This window comes from Odocoileus virginianus, chromosome 15, assembly GCF_023699985.2.
Source record: "Odocoileus virginianus isolate 20LAN1187 ecotype Illinois chromosome 15, Ovbor_1.2, whole genome shotgun sequence".
Lineage (NCBI taxonomy): Eukaryota > Metazoa > Chordata > Mammalia > Artiodactyla > Cervidae > Odocoileus > Odocoileus virginianus.
Window position 1 is genome coordinate 33,468,949 of NC_069688.1, and position 21,625 is coordinate 33,490,573.

At 37.6% G+C, this 21,625-nt stretch overlaps 1 protein-coding gene across 1 annotated transcript; it reads right to left on the bottom strand.

The window, feature by feature from the left end:
• Positions 1 to 1,202: 1,202 nt before the first annotated feature.
• Positions 1,203 to 20,427, bottom strand: MED30 (mediator complex subunit 30). The gene is made up of 4 exons (XM_020899980.2): positions 20,101 to 20,427; positions 15,039 to 15,197; positions 12,988 to 13,092; positions 1,203 to 1,601 (listed from the first exon to the last, which is right to left on the bottom strand). Exons 1-4 carry the CDS (start codon positions 20,275 to 20,277, stop codon positions 1,506 to 1,508), a joined length of 537 nt encoding a protein of 178 aa, XP_020755639.1. The 5' UTR covers positions 20,278 to 20,427; the 3' UTR covers positions 1,203 to 1,505.
• Positions 20,428 to 21,625: the final 1,198 nt, after the last annotated feature.

Sequence of the window (21,625 nt, forward strand, 5' to 3'; positions counted from 1 at the left end):
CCTGGTGGGCTACAGTCCATGGGGTCACAGAATTGGACATGACTGAAACAACTTAGCACAACACAGCCAGTCTCAAGTAGACTAGTGAGTGACTAGTTTTGAGGACTTTGAGAACAGAGAATTCAAGGTTCCCAGAATTTGGGGCTCCTGCTCTGTAGCTGAGTAGCTGCATTGATTCTTGCTCCACAGAGAGGCTAGCTATAGAATCAAGCCCCCAAAGATGCAATTTCCACATTCCCCTCAAGAGCTCAGTTTGTGACACCTTGAATGATCTAAGGAGTTGAGTATGATTAAAAACAACAACAACAACAGAAAACCCCACTTGGTTACAACATTTTTTATAACTGTTTTACAAGTTGTCAGTATCAAAACACTAAATTCCCAGTAGTAATCTGCAATCTACTATGCAAAGAACATACAGTGAAAACCTTTAAGAAAAACCCATATGTGTCCACCTGATGATAGGCTAAATAAACTGTAAAACCCTTAGACACTGCAGACTACTGGGGCAGATTGAATAACTGTCTTTTTGTCATAACCTCATATACCTTTGGGCTTCCTAGGTGGCACTAGTGGTAAAGAATCCACCTGCCAATGTAGGAGACACAGGTTCGATCCCTGGGTCAGAAAGATCCCCCAGAGGAGAAAATGGCAACCTCCTCCAGCATTCTTGCCTGGAAAATTCCATGGACAGAGGAGCCTGGTGGGCTACAGTCTATGGGGCTGCAGAGTCAGACATGACTGAGCGACTTATGTCCATTGAGTCAGTGATGCCATCCAACCATTTCATCCTCTGTCATCCCCTTCTCCTCCCACCTTCAATCTTTCCCAGCATCAGGGTCTTTTCAAATGAGTCAGCTGTTCGCATCAGGTGGCCAAAGTATTGGAGTTTCAGCTTCAGCATCAGTCCTTCCAATGAATATTCAGGACCAATTTCCTTTAGGATTGACTGGTTGGATCTCCTTGCAGTCCAAGAGACTTTATTGGGACTCAAACTAAAATTTTAAAATTGAGCGCAAATGGTAACTTTTATGTTTAATTGGGACTCAAACTAAAATTTTAAAATTGAGCTCAAATGGTAACTTTTATGTTTAATTTGTACCACAGATGGACTGAACTTGGTATTTTCATCTGCAAGAATGTTTAATTAAACCTTTAATTTTCTCCTAAAAGGGTAATGAAATGAACAAAACAATCAGTGATCAAATTTAGAAATTTATTTACAAAAGTTAATTATTTTTGCTTTTAAAAAACAACTATTCAATTCATGAAGAATAACCAAAAACAAATCTCATCAAAATGTATTACAATAGTCTTTCACAGAATCAATAGCTTTTTTAAAAACCACCAGTGAATACTTTAATGTAAAACCACAGTGTAAAAAATAGAAACTTTAATTCTAGTGACTAGACTGAAAGCAGATAAATAATCTTCAAAGGGAAAAAATAACTTGAGGGGAAAAAAAACAGTGTAACATGTGTAAAGCCAGAAATTTAAATATCAGTTTAGTTCCTCATTGCTAACATGGCATTTATATCCCAGATGAGATTTCGTAATTGATCCATAATTTGCTTCAGCTGTTGATTCTTCTGTTTGAGTTTCTGCAGAAACAAAAGAATTTATCAAAAAATGTTTCATGAAATACAGACCATGAAGATATAAGATTAAAATGTCATAAGTCAGAACTTTAATGAACTAGACAGAAATTAAGCTAAACATTTCCTTAAGGCATAGTAGGAGTAGGAAATGGCAACCCACTCCAGTATTCTTGCCTGGAAAATTCCATGAACAGAGGAGCCTGGTGGGCTATAGTCTGTGGGGTCCCAAAGTGTCGGACACAACTGAGGGACTAAGCGTGCACTTCCTTAAGGCAGAAGGTCTCAGTACTTTTCTGGCTGCAAACATCCACTGAAAGGCATAATGACTTCTAATTCAGCCTACAGAGCCTATGGCTCCAGCCCCTACCTCCTTTTCCTCCTCCACTCGAACCACCAAAGAAAATAAGCTAAATATTCCATTATAAAACCTAAGCATATAGGTTTCCACAAGGCAGTGTAGCTTAATGGTTAAGAACACAAGCCCTAAAGCCTGGATTCTCTGGGTTTACGCTCAGCTCCTTCACTAAGTAAATATTACTTAATTTCTCTGTGCGTCAGCTTCCACAACACAAAAATGGAGATAATAACTGAACCTATCTCATAAGGGTTGTTATAAAAAGTAAAAGATCTGATTCACGTCAAGTGTTAGCAGTGCACCTGGCATACAAGTAAGTGAAAGAGAGTGAAAAGTCAAAGTGTTAGTTGCTCAGTTGTGTCGGACTCTTTGAGACCCCACAGACAATAGCCCGCCAGGCTCCTGTGTCCATGTGATTCTCCACGCAAGAATACTGGGGTGGGTAGACATAAGCATTCAACAAATGTTACTGGTAGGCACAGAACATAAACTGTCAACAGAGAATATAAAGTATGATAAAAATGCAATTGATCTTTCAAACATGTGGCAGAAGTCACTAATTTCTCTCAGCATGAAGTGCAATCTACTTCTACTTCTGAAAAGAGGATGCCACAGCCCTGATAGAATCTTCTTCATAACAGATTTGCTGGATGCCCTGAGTGCACATGGCATGTGTCTGTTATTTCCAGATCTGGCTCTCTACCTGACCACAGTTTATAAACTTCTTATTAAGAATCTTTCCTTCAAATCATATGTAGTAAATGTCTGTGTAGATAAAACAAGATCAGAACAGAGAATTTCTTAAGTGTTCACGAGTTATTATAATAATCATTACTGTTAAGTGACCTCTTGGAAACATTACGTTTGGAAGTAATACATTTAGTTAGATAATTTTAAAGACACTACATTAAAATACCTCCAGATCAAGTCATGCATGTTCATTATAAAGAGACCTAGAAATCTTAACTTTGACTTATCAAAGAGCAAGCTGAGATTAAATAAATTGTTCATATTCTATCTAGAGTTAGAGAGGTAACAGGAGGAAAGAAGCCAAAAGGAAGGAGGAAGGAATTCCTATTGGTATTTAACTTCCTGAAAGGCCAAGTTTGGTGAAAGAAGCTTAATGGTCACATTTTCAGTGTTCATTAAGAAGTAACTGGAAGTAATAAAATTATATTAATGAGTGGTTAAAAAAGACTTTCAAATCAGTATCAAAACAGAGGTTACAGATGGCTCCCACAATGGTTTCATCAATGGAATAAATGCTACTTTCAAGAATACTCACTTGGAAATATAAATTCTGATATTAAAAAATTTAGCTTCACTAACTCAAAAAATAAAGAGAACTAAAAAAAGGGAGGATATTTTCAAGGTAATATTCAACTCTAGGGAACAGTAAAAAGTTTTTATTTAAAGAATGCCATATTATAAGGCATTAGGATAGTTTGTCTCAAAGAGACCACTAAGTTTTAAATTTAAAAAAATTAGCATACAACTAAAAACTACCTGGGGCCAAAACATCATGAAAATATCAACACCAAAGCTGACAGCTATGCTTATTAGTGGTTAAACTGTAAATAAATTTTCATGACATGATACAGGATTTAATATATACAATCTTGCCAAGGACTGATTTTAACAGAGGTTGACAGCTGCTATTATCAAAATCCATCAGCTGTGCCTAATTAGTTACAATAACAGGTGAATGTGTAAGCAGAGTACTTAAAAAAATGTTTATGCTAAGTAATACTATGTAATTTAATATTCATCCAAAGGCTGTGACAGTTGATTAAAACAGTCTGTCCTCCGTATCCATGGTTCTGTGTCTGCAGATTCAGTCAGCTGAAGATTGTGTAGTACTGTAGTATTTTATTGAAAAAAATCTGCATGTAAGTGGACCCACACTATCCAAACCTGTGTTGTTCAAGGGGCAACTGTGGTTGAAAAATCAAACCAATTAATTTCAACTTTTAATAGCATCTGTGTAATTATGTAATTAAATTGTTGTGTAGTCGCTCAGTCATGTCTGACTCTTTTGTGACCCTCCTCTGTCCATGGGATTCCCCAGGCAGGAATACTAGAGTGGGTTGCTATTTCCTTCTCCAGGGGATCTTCTCAACCCAGGGACTGACCCCGAATCTCCTACATTGGCTGGAAGATTCTTTACCACTAAGCCACCAGGGAAGCCCGTAGACCAACATTTTCCCATCTGAAGGTGGTTATTTAAAATAAACATTTTTCACAGAAACACTCAGGTATGTGTGCCATTAAGACAGAAAAATAAATCAGTTGATCATGAGTTTACTCAGTGTTTTATAATTTTTCAATTATATTTTAATCTTATATTCCAGAGGGGAGATACAAAATCTGAAGAAGTAGAGGAAAGGGAAAAAGAATTCGTAGCACTAATTATACATAAGATAACTTGGTTTATGTATTATGTTTAATTCACATTTATGATGCTTTATTTAAGAAATGAGTTAAAAACCTCTTTGGGTCAAAAAATCTACTTTGCTTTTTAGCTGTTAACTTTATTCTCTTTTGCCTTTTTAAGGGGAATTTCAATTTGAGTTAAACAAATCTTAGGCCTCTCCCCTTAAAAAAAAAAAAAAAAATATATATATATTTTCAAACTTTAAACTTTTTAGGATGGACCTAGAGAGTGTCATTCAGAGTGAAGTAAGCCCCTCCTTTTTTGTTTTTGTCTCTGTTTATCACTTAGTTCTTCAGTCTTTCCTGAAATTAGACTAACAATTTCCAGGAAGTAAGAGAGAGCCACGAGGCCAATCAAATGGATACTTCTCCTGCCACTCAAGAGAAGATACCTTCTCTCTAAATTATCTTCAAAATTTTTTCCAATGGAAATACAGGGCTAAGCTTTAAATCTGTTTAATTTAAAACATTTAATGGATTCTTTCCTTTTTGTAATAATCTTCAGTTCAATACCATGTTAACTGAAACAAGTTTTACCCCAAAGCCAGAGGCACATACAACAGCAAATTCAACAGATTCAAATGGTTTAATCAAAATCAAAGAACATTCTCAAATGCCTGAAGTAGACATGGGAACAGAATTTAAAATATGGGCTTTTCCTTCAGAAATACTATTTTGTGTACTGAAATAAACTTACCACAGATAAACACTGTGGACTAAACACGTGTTTCTTTTTTTTTCTCAAACCCAAATAAAATGGCAGGAGGGGACTGCAAAGGCTATAAATTAACTTGGAGAAAAATGATCAGAAAGGAGACAACAGCAGATGCCAGGTGGCACATTTTAAGGTGGGGCATAGAAGGGGAATAGTAAATGAGAGGAATGTTAAATGGTATGGGAGGAAACCACTGTACCACCCAGAAGGATGCCACTAAGAATGGCTGATCCTCCACGGAGAACTAGAGGCAAGTGCCACGGCAAAGTCTGCTGTGAGGCCTGGGGACCAAAGCTGGAGGGGAAGAGCTACAGAAGCAAGTGAGAGCCTAGGTGCTCATTCCTACTTCTCACCAAAACGGGACTGAGTCCCCTCTCCAGAGTTCCATACCCACTCCCCCTTTCAGGGAACCAGAAGGTTTGTTTCTTATGAACTGAATAGCTGGGATTTGGAGATTGAGTGCCACCAGCAGAGCAGAAGGCAAGAAGACAAGAGGCTCTCCCTCTGTGTAGGACACTGGAAGATTCTGAACAGCCCTAAAGAAAAAAATCTCAGCAAATGATCCTTGGTCCCCCAAAGAAAAAAGCCAGCTTGTTTTCAATCTTGCTATGATGAAAGCCAACTCACAAAGCCTATGATTAGTGTCTTAGTGCCTCACTCCTAAATAGAAATGGCTCATGTTTAAGCATCAGATGCTCCACAGATCTCTGATCCTCCATCTACAAAGACAACAAAACATAATAGGAGTTGACAAACTATGGCACATGACCTGTTTTTGTAAGGCCTGTGAACTAAGGATGGTTTTTACATCAGAACAAGGACCACCATGTCTCACAAAGCCTAAAAATATTTATAACCATGCTCTTTAAAATCTACCAAATGCCATATGAGAAGATTATGGAAGAACACCTTCTAATTTCTGAGGGAAATTAATTTACAACATATAATTTTATATCCAGCCAAACAATCAACTGGACAGATACACAAAGACTAAAAACTTAAGTCCCTGCATTTCTCCTGAAGGAGCCACTGATGTATGAACCTTACAAACAAGGGAGGAAACAAACCAAGAAACAGGAAGATGGGAGACTAAGGAGATAGTAAAATTAACTGAGAGGTGAAGGAAAGGCCCAGGACAGTAGGTGAATACCAGGTTTAGTAAGCATTCAATTCAGACCTAGCAAGATGGTCCTAGCAAGACGGAAGACTCTGGGGGCGGTGGGGCTGGGGGGGAGGGGCATGGGGAGGGGGGCGGTGGAATGGGGGGAACAAACCTATAAGTCATCTGATAATTTGATGCTGGAAAGTTGGAAAACAGTACTGAGCTGCTCCCACAGATGCAAAAGAACTAATCAAAATTTTTCAAAATTACAGAACTATTAACTATAGGAAAACAAAAAATTGTTCAAGGAAATATAACTCTGGTTTCCTATGTGGTTTAGCAATAAACAGTATCTATGTGCCATAATAATATGAACACAGAATATTTACTGAATCCCAATTATGACATAACCACAATGAAAGAATTGAGGGGAAGGAAAGAGGTAGGTGGGTCCTAGACAGAGACCATAAAGAGACCTACATCGTCATGTGGAGAAATACTTTTACATATCAAAAGCTTTGTATCAATTATATCCTTATCTTAAAATTCACAAAATTCTAGCTAGTAGAGTTTTTTGATTACACACTGTCAAGGAACTACTATATTCTGATTATTTGAAAGGTCATTTAAAAAAAAATCAAGAATAGGCCATTTCAAAACCATATTAGAAAAAGGGAGAAACTTAGAGAAATAGGAAGTGAAATGAAACTTATCTTTAGAGAAATGATCTCATTCTGAAGCTTTTCTCTCCCCCGCCCCACCAAAATATCATATATCTTCTAGGTTAGAGAACAAACTACATTTAAGTCACATGTAGCATTCTGAAATCAAAGTTATCATCACAATGGTGTTTTATTTACATGTACATTTCATTTTATAACTAACATCCTTACTACAGAGAAAAATAATAGAACACATCCACTGTGAATTAATATATAAGATTATCAACTGAAACATATATAACACTTCTTAATATACAGATGTCTCATCTCTCTGGACTACCAAACACCACTTACTCTTCAAGATCTAACTTAAAAGTTTCCCCTCCTAATCCCTACTGTAAATTCTTTATGCTTATTACTGTCATTTTGCTGAAAATATTCTTAATGTATAGTTCACCTCATAAACTTTTCTTAAATGTTATTTTAGAAAAATCTATCTTTTTTTTCTGAGTTTTGATGTATATTTTTCTTTTAGTTTTCTAATATTTTGTTTTACAAGTCTTATTTTCAACTCTGAAATTCATTTTGACACATGGTGTAATGTAAAAACTAGCTAAATTTTCCCCAAAATGTCTAATTTTAAAGACTAATTTTCCACATAATCCCTCTTATGTAATATTAAATTCTCATATATTACTATAATAGTAAGACAGTTTTTCTGAATATTATTTCACTAATCTGTCTATATAATCATAAGGGATTTGATTTAGGTCATAACTGAATGGTCTAGTGGTTTCCCTACTTTCTTCAATTTAAGTCTGAATTTGGCAATAAGGAGTTCATGATCTGAGTCACAGTCAGCTCCCAGTCTTGTTTTTGCTGACTGTATAGAGCTTCTCCATCTTTGGCTGCAAAGAATGTAATCAGTCTGATTTCAGTATTGACCATCTGGTGATGTCCATGTGTAGTCTTCTCTTATGTTGTTGGAAGAGGGTGTGTGTTATGACCAGTGCATTCTCTTGGCACAACTCTATTAGCCTTTGCCCTGCTTCGTTCTGTACTCCAAGGCCAAATTTGCCTGTTACTCGAAGTATTTCTTGACTTCCCACTTTTGCATTCCAGTCCCCTTTAATGAAAAGGACATCTTTTTTGGGTGTTAGTTTTAGAAGGTCTTGTAGGTCTTCATAGAACCGCTCAACTTCAGCTTCTTCAGCGTTACTGGTTGGGGCACAGACTTGGATTACTGTGATAGTGAATGGTTTGCCTTGGAAATGAACAGAGATCATTCTGTCGTTTTTGAGATTGCATCCAAGTACTGCATTTTGTACTCTTGTTGACTATGATGGCTACTCCATTTCTTCTAAGGGATTCTTGCCCACAGTCGTAGATATAATGGTCATCTGAGTTAAATTCTCCCATTCCAGTCCATTTTAGTTTGCTGATTCCTAAAATGTCGATGTTCCCTCTTGCCATCTCCTGTTGACCACTTCCGATTTGCCTTGATTCATGGACCTAACATTCCAGGTTCCCTATGCAATATTGCTCTTTACAGCAATATTTTTGCTTTGCTTCTATCACCATTCACATCTACAACTGGATAGTGTTTTTGCTTTGGCTCCGTCTCTTCATCCTTTCTGAACTGTGGATGGAGGTTCGTGACACTGTACAGGAGACAGGGATCAAGACCGTCCCCAAGAAAAAGAAATGCAAAAATGCAAAATGGCTGTCTGAGGAGGCCTTACAAATAGCTGGCTGTGAAAAGAAGAGAAGCGAAAAGCAAAGGAGAAAAGGAAAGATATATCCATTTGAATGCAGAGTTCCAAAGAATAGCAAGGAGAGATAAGAAAGGCTTCCTCAGCGATCAATGCAAAGAAATAGAGAAAAACAATAGAATAGGAAACACTAGTGATCCCTTCAAGATATTTAGAGATACCAAGGGAACATTTCATGTAGAGATGCACTCAATAAAGGATATAAATGGTATGGACCTATCAGAAGCAGAAGATACTAAGAAGAGGTGGCAAGAATACACAGAAGCTGGACAAAGCTGGACAAAATGGCTGGAGCTTCAGCTGCTATTCTGTAACACAAAAGTAAAAGTGAAGTCACTCAGTCGTGTCCATCTCTTTGCCACCCCGTGGACTGTAGCCTACCAGGCTCCTCCGTCCATGGGATTCTCCAGGCAAGAATACTGGAGTGGGTTGCCATTTCCTTCTCTAGGGGATCTAAGAATACACAGAAGAACCATGCAAAAGAGACCTTCACGACCCAGATAACCATGATGGTGTGATCACCCACCTAGAGCCAGACATCCTGGAATGTGAAGTCAAGTGGGCCTTAGGAAGCATCACTGTGAACAAAGCTAGTGGAGGTGATGGAATTCCAGCTGAGCTATTTCAAATCCTAAAAGATGATGCTGTGAAAGTGCTGCACTCAATATGCCAGCAAATTTGGAAAATTCAGCAGTGGCCGTAGGACTGGAAAAGGTCAGTTTTCATTCCAGTCCCAAAAAAAGGCAATGCCAAAGAATGCTCAAACTACCACACAATTGTACTCATCTCACACACTAGTAAAGTAATGCTCAAAATTCTCCAAGCCAGGCTTCAGCAATACATGAACCATGAACTTCCAGATGTTCAAGCTGGATTTAGGAAAGGCAGAGGAACCAGAGATCATATTGCCAACATCTGCTGGATTATCAGAAAAGCAAGAGAGTTCCAGAAAAACATCTATTTTTGCTTTATTGACTATGCCAAAGACTTTGACTGTGAGGATTACCACAAACTGTGGAAAATTCTTAAAGAGATGGGAATACCAGAACACCTGACCTGCCTCTTGAGAAACCCGTATGCAGGTCAGGAAGCAACAGTTGGAACTGGACATGGAACAACAGACTGGTTCCAAATAGGGAAAGAAGTACGTCAAGGCTGTATATTGTTACCCTGCTTATTTAACTTATATGCAGAGTACATCATGAGCAACGCTGGGCTGGAGGAAGCACAAGCGGGAATCAAGGCTGCCAGGAGAAATACCAATAACCTCAGATATGTGGATAATACCACCCTTATGGCAGTAAGTGAAGAAGAACTAAAAAGTCTCTTGATGAAAGTGAAAGAGGAGAGTAAAAAAATTGGCTTAAAATTCAACATTCAGAAAACTAAGATCATGGCAAATAGATGGGCAAACAGTGAAAACAGTGGCAGACTTTATTTTTCTGGGCTCCAAAATCACTGCAGATGGTGACTGCAGCCATGAAATTCCAGCTTACTCCTTGGAAGAAAAGATATGACCAAACTACATGGCATATTAAAAAGCAGAGACATTACTTTGCCAACAAAGGTCTGTCTAGTCAAGGCTATGGTTTTCCCAGTGGTCATGTATGGATGTGAGAGTTGGACTATAAAGAAAGCTGAGGCCGAAGAATTGGTGCTTTTGAATTGTGGTGTTGGAGAAGACTCTTGAGAGTCCCTTGGACTGCAAGGAGATCCAACCAGTCCATTCTAAAGGAAATCAGTCCTGAATATTCATTGGAAGGACTGATGTTGAAGCTGAAACTCCAATACTTTGGCCACCTGATGCAAAGAGCTGACTCATTTGAAAAGACCCTGACGCTGGGAAAGATTGAAGGTGGAAGGAGAAGGGGACGATAGAGGATAAGATGGTTGAATGGCATCACTGACTCAATGGACATGGCATGCCTGGCATGCTAAAGTCCACAGGGTCACAAAGAGTCAGACACGACTGAGCAACTGAACTGAACTGAATCTGTTCTTATGCCAGTATTTCACACTTAATTATTGTTTTTATAATGTGCTTCATCTAACATTTTAATTTTTGAAGCAAAGAGTCTGTTTGTTTTATTACTTACTGGATTTTTAAATTATATGTATTTGAGTATGCTCTCAAGGAAAAAAGTTCCAATTTTTTATTTGTTTTTTCATTGGTATTGCACTAAAATCTTACTATTTTGTGCAATTTCAAGAGAATTCACATTTATGCTTGGAGTGTTACTAAGACTATTCTGGAAAGCAATTATCCTTCAATTAAATAAATAAAAAACTGAAATAATCAAGACTGGCTTTAGAGTAGTTATTGCCCATGTAAGAATGTCATGTGTTTTTTCAACTGTTCAAAATTTCTTTATGAGTCTGGCTAAGGGTTTATGAATTCTGTTTATCTTTTCAACAAACCAGCTTTTAGTTTCATTCATCTGTGCAACTGTTTTGTCTCTTTTTCATTTATTTTTGCTCTGATCTTTATCATTTCTTTTCTTTTACTAACTTTAGGTTTTATTTGATCTTTCTTTAGTTGTTTTAGTTGTAAGATTAGGTTCTTCATTTAGGATTTTTCTTGGGAGGCGGTAGATAGGGAGTTTGGGTTGGACATATATACACTTCTATATTTAAAATGGATAACAAAAAGGACCTACTGTACAGCACATGAAATTCTGCTCAATGATATGAGGCAGCTGGAATGGGAGGGCAGTTGGGGGAGAATGGATACAGTGTAAGTCTGGCTGAGTCCCTTTGCTGTTCACCTGAAACTATCATAACATTGTTCATCAGCTGTAGTCCAATATAATATAAAAAGTTTTACCAAAAAACATCCTTTTATATATATTTTGTCTCATCTGTTACGGAAATCCTAACTACTTAATATTTGTTGTTGCAGCTGTGAATAGGATCTTATAATCTGACTGGTTTATGACATTATAGGAAAATGGTATAAATCTTTAAGCTCTTTTATCAAATACTTATTGCCTCTATTTGTTAATCAGTGAGCTGCTTTGAGCTTCATAAGCCTAACCTATAATGTTATGTATTACCTTAACAAACTTAAATTTGTATATAATAACTTCTGTTTTATAAAGTTTGTTTCACTGGCTATAATTTCTAAAATAGCCTCAAACACAGTAGTATAAGGCATCTTATTTTATTCCTGTTTTTAATATGACTGGAGAAGGAAATGGCAACCCACTCCAGTATTCTTGCCTGGAGAATCCTGTGGACAGAGGAGCCTGCTAGACTGCTGTCCATGGGGTCGCACAGAGTTGGACATGGCTGAAGCGACTTAGCATGCATGCATTGGAGAAGGAAATGGCAACCCACTCAAGTATCCTTGCCTGGAGAATCCCAGGGATGGAGGAACCTGGTGGGTGGCCATCTATGGGGTCGCACAGAGTCAGACACGACTGAAGCGACTTAGCAGCAGCAGCAGCAATATGACTAGTTCTGTATTTCATTTCTATGAAAAATGTGGGCTACGAATCTGAAATAAAAAGTTTTTTTTAAAGACTATCACATTAATAATTTTAAGCATTCTTTGAGTCAGCAACATTTGAAGTCTATCAAATGTCTTTTAGATATGAGGAAAAAATTTTTTTCAATTTAGCCTACAGACCTTATATAAGTAAACTAAGTTATCCTCCTCCACCTCAGAAAACCTTTGGCTGTGATAAATTAATTAATGTCCTGATGAATTCTATTAACTAGCATTAAGAATTTTAGGAGTGAGGCAGGAGGTGGGGGCACTTATTTGAAAGTAAAGCACCAAGACTGTAGTTTTATTTTGCGTGCCATTTGTTAGCCATGCTTCTATCCCAGAATGGACTGACAACATCCCTTGTTTCCCTGTGTTTCAAGAGAACTATCTGAACATTATCTTCTGAACTTCTGAAAGTACTCAGCAATAAATTCAAGTTAGGAACTTTTGTGGGCTGAAGGGTAGGATGGGGTAGTGCTTTGATAACTCTCAATTTCTTATTCAGCTGTTGAGACATTTCACATCTCCTACTTATAAAGTATTATCATTTGCTGCTCCAAGTATGCTGTAACCTAGAAAGCTACAATTTTGCCTAGAAAAGAAAATGTAAATGTGTTGTGACAGAGTGCCTACGAGGCCTTTCTAAGAGTTTTATTGCCTGAATTCGGTGATCTTCTGACTAACCAGATGGCATTTCTGTTTACCTTTGCGTTTTGGGTTGTTCTCTAAGTAGGCTAAATTTGCCACAGAAACAACTGCAGGTAATTCTATAATTCAAATTATGTTTTTGAGTTACATAGACTCCCTTGTAATTTTTATCAATAATTCAGAAATGTAAGACATGCAGACTAGCAACTCACTTTATTGACTTCAGCAATTTCTCTCCTCTCTTCACTAGCAAAACGAGGTGGGCCAGCCCGGTCATCATTCTTTGAGCCATCTTCTTCCACATATGGAATAAGTTGCTGAGAGTGACAGACACAAGTTAAAAGTCAAACATATGACACACAATTTCCAATTATACTGGCATAGATAATGCATTCAGTTAAGATCAATTTTTATACTTTTATTACAAAAATACATTTTAATTCAAGTGATGGCCTAAAATAGAAACATTAGAAGTATATATCATTTCAATGCATTCTGTACATTTGCTTTTTTGGGTTTCTTTTGCAAAATAGTCCTTTTACCAAAATTAGTTATCACATGTAGTTAAGAAATATCCTACTCAGTCAATCAGCAAATATTTAATTGGCAGACACTGGGTGAGGAGACACTGCAAAAATAATGACAAATAAGATACAAGTCCTACCCTTGAGAACTTTATGTCCATTCAGCTAGAATAAGCTTTCCTTCATCTATACTAGAAAGAAAGGAACTTCATGGACATATATTATATAATTGTGATTTACTTGCTATCAAAGTGTCTACGTAGATCTCTAGATGTCTTTTAGTTGGGAGAAAGTTTTTTTTGTAAGAGAAAAAGATTATATAGCAATGAAACTTCCAGAAGAATTATAAGTAAATATGTATGAGTTTGTGATGACATTTGTTTGATGAAACCCCTTGTAGGGTCAACAGAGACTGTCTCTTCCATCTTATATTACCAGTGCAGGAACGGGACAGAGGTAAGTAACTGGTATAACCAGTAATCAATCTGGCCAAACTTCTGTGAATTCTTGGGACAAATATAAATTTGCCTACATCCACAACTACTTTCTTCCTTTCCTCTCTCCAAATGCAGACAGTGGTCCTTCATCTCAAATACATTTAGTCTTCATTCCTGTATACTGATTCCTCTGCCCTCCTGACTTCATTATTTGTTTCCCCCAACCTTGCCTGACTGTTTTCTTCCTTTTTTATCTAAACAAGAGCTCCCATTTGGAAGGGAACAAAAAACCCAAACCACCAAACCCTCAACTCTATCCCTCCTACCACCTACTGTTTTCTTCTTTTTAGTCTAGGCTTCTTGAAAGATGGATATCCACTTGTTGGCTTCAGTTCCTTACTTCCTGTTTAATCTTCAGCTCCCTGTGATCTGACTTCCGTTGCTACCTTTCCACCAAAGCTCCGACCAAATATACCAACAATTTTTCTCTAGCAAAATCTGCTGGACAGTTTTCATTCCTTATTTTCCTTGACTTTTCTGTAGCCTCTGTCAGAGTCCACCATGTTTCTGACCCTCCACATCTCTGACCACTTTTTTTCAGGCTGTATTGCAGTTTACTCTTTCTCTGTTCACCTCATACATGCTGATCACTCAAATAAGAAAGTGCTGATGACATGAAACTGTTCTTCATATGTAGTGAGAGAACATCTAACCCCACTCCCTGCCACCAGCTACCTCTGGGGGCAGACATTATCACTTGTCAATAGGAAAGGACCACCTATAAAAATAACCATATACCTGATTAACTAAAATATACCCATGATCCAAGATTAAACTTAAATATGTTTAAAAACGAGAGTGATTCTACTAAGATAATTTAAATTAATAATGGTGAAAATGGTTATAACCTTTTGTCCATAAAGAACTTACATGAAAACCACTGTTAAAGTATTTTACAATACTATTAAAATGTCTACTAAAACATCATACACTGATTTAATTAAAATGACACTGACAGCAATAATAAAAGTTGCCACAGATAATCTCCCCCAACAACAAAAATTCACTATCAGCCTGGATGTTAAAGTCTGCAAGAAATTATCACATGAAAAGACAGCACTACACAGTACTATACATATATATACACTCACACACATATGTATCTCACAATTTCATCTTTTCTAGTCAAAAGTAAAACCAGTATGATCAAAATCTGGAAATACTGTGAAAATAGAAAAAGGAAAAAAATTACAAACATCCTAAGACTCTTACATTCACCCTCCCTCGACCACTAAAACTTGCCTCCACTGGAATGGGATCCATCCCTCCGCAGTTTTCATTGCATTTATCATAGACCAATCTCAGCTTCCTGAAGAGAATAGAAAGTTGGCGAAGATGATCCTGTAGTTTTGCTAACCGGTCTTGGTATGTTCCAGTATGGTAAGTGACACCATTTGGCAGCTTCTCGGAGAAAAAAACCAAAAACATAAAGTAATGAAAATCAAGATTTTCTTTAAGCAAAGCTAAGGAACAGAAACAATCTCTGAGCAATGCATAAAAGCAAGCTGTTCTTCACAATGAATCAAGTGCAACTTTAACAGTAATACATGCTCATTTATTAATTAGCTCCTTGGCATACTGTCAAGCAGTTCTAGAAAAGACTTTGTGATAAGCTTTTGTGATAAGTTGAAATGCTTTCTGCCTCTAACTTTTGATTATATGTATACCACAGCTTTGTATTATAACTAAAAAGAATATACAATTTTAATATCACTTATGATAATGTAAAAGCAGCAAGGTGCTGAACTCAACCAGGAGCTGAATTCAAACAATTCAAAACACAATTTAAAGAAAAAGAAGAAGAAAAGGAAAAAAATGAAGATCAGGACTTTTCAGTAGAAGAAAAAGAAGAGTATGCTACCGTTGTTGCAAAAATAATCTCAAGATATGTTAACTATGATAATTAAGATGCTCTAGACATGCATTAAAACATAAAGCTGTCACAAAAAGTTTTACTTTAAAAAGAAATCAATAGCAAGGGATCTATAGCAGCAAGTCAATCTGTACTTGAACATCTTTAATAAATTATTGCAAGTAGCTGCTATGATCATAACTCTGTCTTGGATGCTTAAATATTTTTATTCAGGAATTTTACCAAAAGAAATCAAAATACATACTGAAATGACAAAAATCACAGATAAATGGAAAAACTGACTACTACTTACAACTAAATGCACATTTTGTGTATGCTGAAACTTACAAAATCTTCCTCTCTCTGTACATCTTTACAATATTTTATTCCCACCATTTGATCTGTGATATTATCCTAAAACTAGAACTAACAAAATTTGTACCATGGTTTCTAGTATACAAGGTAATTTCATTATAATCACTAATTCATACACTTATCTTGAGGATTATAAAGTGACTTAAAATCAAAACTCCAACTAATGTCTAATAGCTAGAAGATCAATCCAGTCTTTTCTAAACCTCACTTCATCCTTTTTTTCTTTTATGAACAACTGAGGTAGGAATCAAATAAAGCCTGATACAGTGTTCAGAGAAGAAGTAGTAAGAGCCACTATTGTTCCAAGTAGGTAAAACCATAAACATGGAGAGAAAAAAAAAAAGACTAAAGGCATATACATAGTTATACATATATAGTTATTAAAGGTGTAATAGTTGATAAAAGATGTAATAGGAAGATAGGCTTAATAATTGATTTTCTTCTTTTACCTCATTTCTAAATTTCCTGTAATGTTATGGTTTATAAGTTAAGGAGATAGATCTTTTAAAATTCTTTGAAATTAGTTTTTAAAATATTAGGATTTTTGGAAACTTTCAAGCATTAAAACATTCTGAGGATGATATCGCAAAGAAGAGTGATATAGTAATAAAGACTGAATTAGTGAAAACAGTTTAAAGGACAAAAGCATTGAGAGTTCACCCCCCACAATACTATGTAGCATTTCTCATGATCTTTCAATTCATGAACTTTCAAAAACATTAAAAAATAAGAAAATAATTTCAGAGGGTCACTGCTTTCTTGTTTGGGTGACAACAAGAAATATAATTACATTTTACATACAGAAGCAGGCTATACCTTTATTATGGTACTACATTTTTTGTACCTACATTGTAGATACTACATACTTTGCCTATATTTTGTATTTAATAAAGACTGGAAGATATTCACATTTATATCTCTATTTAGCATAGTGCACATGTGTAAGAGTATATCTCTATTTAGCATAGTGCACATGTGTAAGAGTATATCTCTATTTAGTATAGTGCACATGTGTAAGAGTATGTTTTGTATGTATCTAATAAACATGATCCAAGGATCATCTGCAAGGAGATCCAACCAGTCCATCTTAAAGGAAATCAGTCCTGAATACTCATTGGAAAGACTGATGCTGAAGCTGAATCTCCAATACTTTGGTCACCTGATGCCAAGAACTGACTCACTAGAAAAGACCCTGAGGCTGGGAAAGATTGAAGGTGGGAGGAGAAGGGGACGACAGAGGATGAGATGGTAGGATGGCATCACCAACTCGATGGACGTGAGTTTGAGCAAGCTCCGGGAGTTGGTGATGGACAGGGAAGCCTGACGTGCTGCAGTCCATGGGGTCGCAAAGAATCAGACATGACTGAGTGACTGAACTCAACTGAACTGTGGAAGGAGGTTAGACAGGTAGCAGATGAGGAGGAATGTTCATTGTAATGTCCCTTCTTATTTCTGAATTCAGAATATATTTTATATTAAAAAGAAAGGTAAGATTTAAAGCATAACAAATAGAACCAAAGCAATACTTTTTCATGCAGGGAATCAACCTAGGATCTAGTGATCTGGGGGGAGACATCTGTTAGCCCATGAAATTTTATTCAGAATGTTTCTTTATATGTGCAGTCTTCTCAGAAGAGAGTCTGTAGTTATCAGATTCTCAAGAGGCTAATGGACAACTAATAAAGGAGGATTTCTCTAAAACCAATGCTTAGAAATAACCTCAGAAGTTGGTATTTATGGCACGTCATCCTTCTGAATTAATAGTATAGAAGATAATTTTAAAAATTTGAACTTAAAAATGTATTAACAAATAGTTTATATGTAGTCTTGTTTGTACCATTTCTCCTCCCAACTTTCTATAAATTAAGGAGCACACTGTTGCTTAATTTACAGCCAATTATGATATGGCCCAAAGGGGCTTAGTGAGTTAAAACACAGAATTCACAAGAAGCAGAAAGAAATAATTATTGTAGTCCTTACAAGTTGGTTTTGAATATATGTCCACATGTAATCTAGTTATTGATAGCATCTTTTGAAAGAGTTCAGTTCTTTCACTGTCAGTCATGGATGTATATTATATCTCTGTTAATAATACAAACTGTTGATAGCAAAATAGTATAATAAAGAGGTTAGAAGCTACCAGTCATATATGATGTTGGGTAATTCTTCTCTCTTTAAGTCTCTTGTTTCCTTAACTGTAAAATAGAGATAAAAATACTTCTTAGAATTGTTCTTATAACAATGTACCTGACTAAGGAAAGTATTTGATAAATGTTAGCTATTAGCTCTACTAGTCCCATACAGCAGCTTAAAAATAAATATTTGCTAAATCCTGAGAGATCATTTAATCTGTACTTTAGTCATCTTACATTTTAATCTATAAATTTTTGAAACGATTGTCAAAGATTTCATATCTCCTCTTGGATTCCCTTTTTATCTCACAGTGGCTTACTGACAGGGTCTTATATTTCCATACAGTTGTATTACTTCTAGAATCAAGAGGAAATACACCCAATCATTTTATGTAAAAAGGCAATAAAACAATCTTTAGTGCACCAGCTAAAATAAGAGTTTGAAAGAGAGTCTAAGGACCTTTTCAAATTTACCCTACACTGACTATCACCTCTGTCACTTCACCTCTCAGAGCCATAGAAACCTCATCCATGAAACAAGAATGATATCCACATCACACAGTAATAAGATACGCCTTAAAAATGGGTTATTAAAATAGTAAAATGGTGCTGGAATGACATAATATCCAAACGCAAAAAAAAAAAGATCCATATCTATCATTATTTTAAAAAAGTAACTCCATGTGGATCATAGACCTAAATGTAAAAGCTAAAACTATAAAACTTCCAGAAGAAAACATAAGTAATCTTTGGGTTAGACAAAGATTTCTTAGGTATGGCACCCAAACCCAAAATCTGTAAAAGGACAAATCAATAAACTGGATTCCATCAAAATTTAAAACATCTGTTCTTCAAAAGGCAATGTGAAGAGAATGAAAAGACATGCCACAGACTGGGAGAAAGTACTTAAGAAACAAAAAGACATACAACTCCAAAAAAAAGGAAAAAGAGATAGTAACAAGTACTGGCAAGGATGAGAAAACTTTTGGAAAAGTTTCTTAAAATGGTAATCAATCATTTCCCTCATTATCCAGCAATTCCAGGCCTAGGCATCTACCTACTCAAGAGAAATGAAACACATGTTCACACAAACATTTGTAGCTGAATACTCAGAAGTATTTATAATAGCTCCAAAGTGGATGCAAACCAAATGGCCATCAACAGATACACTAATTGTGATATAGTCATACAATAGAATACTACTCAGCAATGAAAAGGAATGACCTATTGATATTTGGTGAGTGAAAGAAGCCAGATTCCCCCCCGCCCGCCCCCAATCATAGTGCATGATTTCATGTATATGAAACTCTAGAAAATGCCAACTAGCTTATGATGCCAGAAAGCAAAAGGGAGATTGCCTGTGGATGTAAAGCCATTAGTAAAGATTTAAAAGGGGCACGAGAATGTGCTCACTTCACCACAGAGGGAACTGTGGGCTGATGGACGTTGGTTTCACAAGTACACATGTGTCAAAACTCTGAATAAATGCATTGTACTGGGAGTCAGTTATACCAAAATAAAGCTGTTTAGCAAAAATGGTAAGCAGAATCTGAATTCAACTCCTTGAACCATCACAAAATATTCTGTGGGAAAATATGAGATTAAAATAACCCAAAGAGAGTTGCGGAGTGAGGCCCACCTCCACCTTGAAAGATACAAGAGTTCGCCTAGAGCCTAGAGAACCCGGTCGAATATAGAAAACGCGGCTTCATTTTTTCAGAAATCCGGTCTGGAAAACATCACCTTCACATCTTGGGGACAGACACTTTATCGGGTAACGCATCTGAATATATATGAGGGAGACGCCATACTCGAGGATTGTCCAGGGCAGCCGCGTCGACGCCGAGGGACCTCACGTAACAATTAAACCAGCTGCCCTTTCCCTCGCAGAAGCGCCTCGCTCTCTCCAGGCACGGCCCAGAGTGGGGCCCGCCCTCCTTCCCACCTGCATATTCCTCAGGAGCTGGAAGATCTCCATGGTGCGGTACACGATGTCTTGGACCGTCTCCTGCCCGATTCGGCAGAGCGATGCAGTGTTGACCTCTCGGGCCGCCTGCTGGGCCTGGGGCCCGGCGAAAGGCCCGGGCGCCATGCCCGATGCCGCCAACGGAGGGGTGGACATGGCGTGGCAGCGGCGTCAGGTCAGCAGGGCTGGAGGACAGGTGTCGGGTATGTTCCCCGACGCTGCGCGGCCTCAGGCCTCTGCGTCAACAGGAGCTAGTAAGACCTGGGCGGTCTGATTTCAAAACAGCGGCCGCGACTTCCGCCACGGTGACGTAGCGCGTCGTCAGACGTCACAGGGCCCGCCCACTTGGCTGGTCCCTGGGAACCTGTGGTTCAAGGACAGTCGGGATTGGACTGGACGCGCGGGCGGGTCGGGTCGGACATGTTGAGCAGCCAATCACCGGGTGCACTCCAGACAAGGGGTGGTGCGCAGGGTGGAAGGCAGGTGGGCTATCCACAGTCCGTTTCCCAGTCTCAGCCAGTGGTTAAAATTCTTAATAGGACTCTGACTTCGTGTTCATTTCCTTGCTGATTATTGCCTTGTCACGAGCCCACGACGTTTGTAGTATTACTTTCCTTTCACAGCTGGAAGGCAGACAAGCTTTCCTGATCACGGAAAGTATAAAATTAACACTTCTGTCTCTCGTGGCATACAATTCCTCCACTTCCTTCCCTTTTCTGACTTTGGCACTATGTTATATATAATTTTCAGTCTGTTTTCTTTCTGACTTCTCTTTGCTTTATTCACACACACCAGTTATCCTGGACTAAAATTCAAGTTAGCACTGCCCAACTGTGGACAAATCACATCAGCTTCCATGTAAAACCATGGGAGTAACCATCAGTTCAGTTCAGTCGCTTAGTCGTGTCCAACTCTTTGGGACCCCCGTGGGCTGTGGCGAGACTTTCCTGTCCATCACAACTTCTGGAGCTTGCTCAGACTCATGTCCATCTGGTCGGTGATGCCATCCAACCATCTCATCCTCTGTCATCTTCTTCTCCTCCTGCCTTCAACATTTCCCAGTGTCAGGGTCTTTTCCAGTGAGTCAGTTCTTCGCATGAAGTGGCCAAAGTATTGGAGCTTCAGCTTCGGCATCAGTGCTTCCAATGAATATTCAGGGCTGATTTCCTTTAGGACTGACTGGTTGGATCTCCTTGCAGTCCAAGAGACTCTTAAGAGTCTTCTCCAACACCACCGTTCAAAAGCATCAATTCTTTGGTGCTCAGCTTTCTTTATAGTCCAGCTCTCACATCCATACATTACTACTGGAAAAACATAGCTTTGACTAGATGGACCTTTGTTGGTAAAGTAATGTCTCTGCTTTTTAATATGCTGTCTAGGTTGTTCACAGCTTTTCTTCCAAAGAGCAAGCATCTTTTAATTTCATGGTTGCAATCACCATCTGCAGTGATTTTAGAGCCCAAGAAAATAAAGTCTCTCACTGTTTCCATTGTTTCCCCATCTG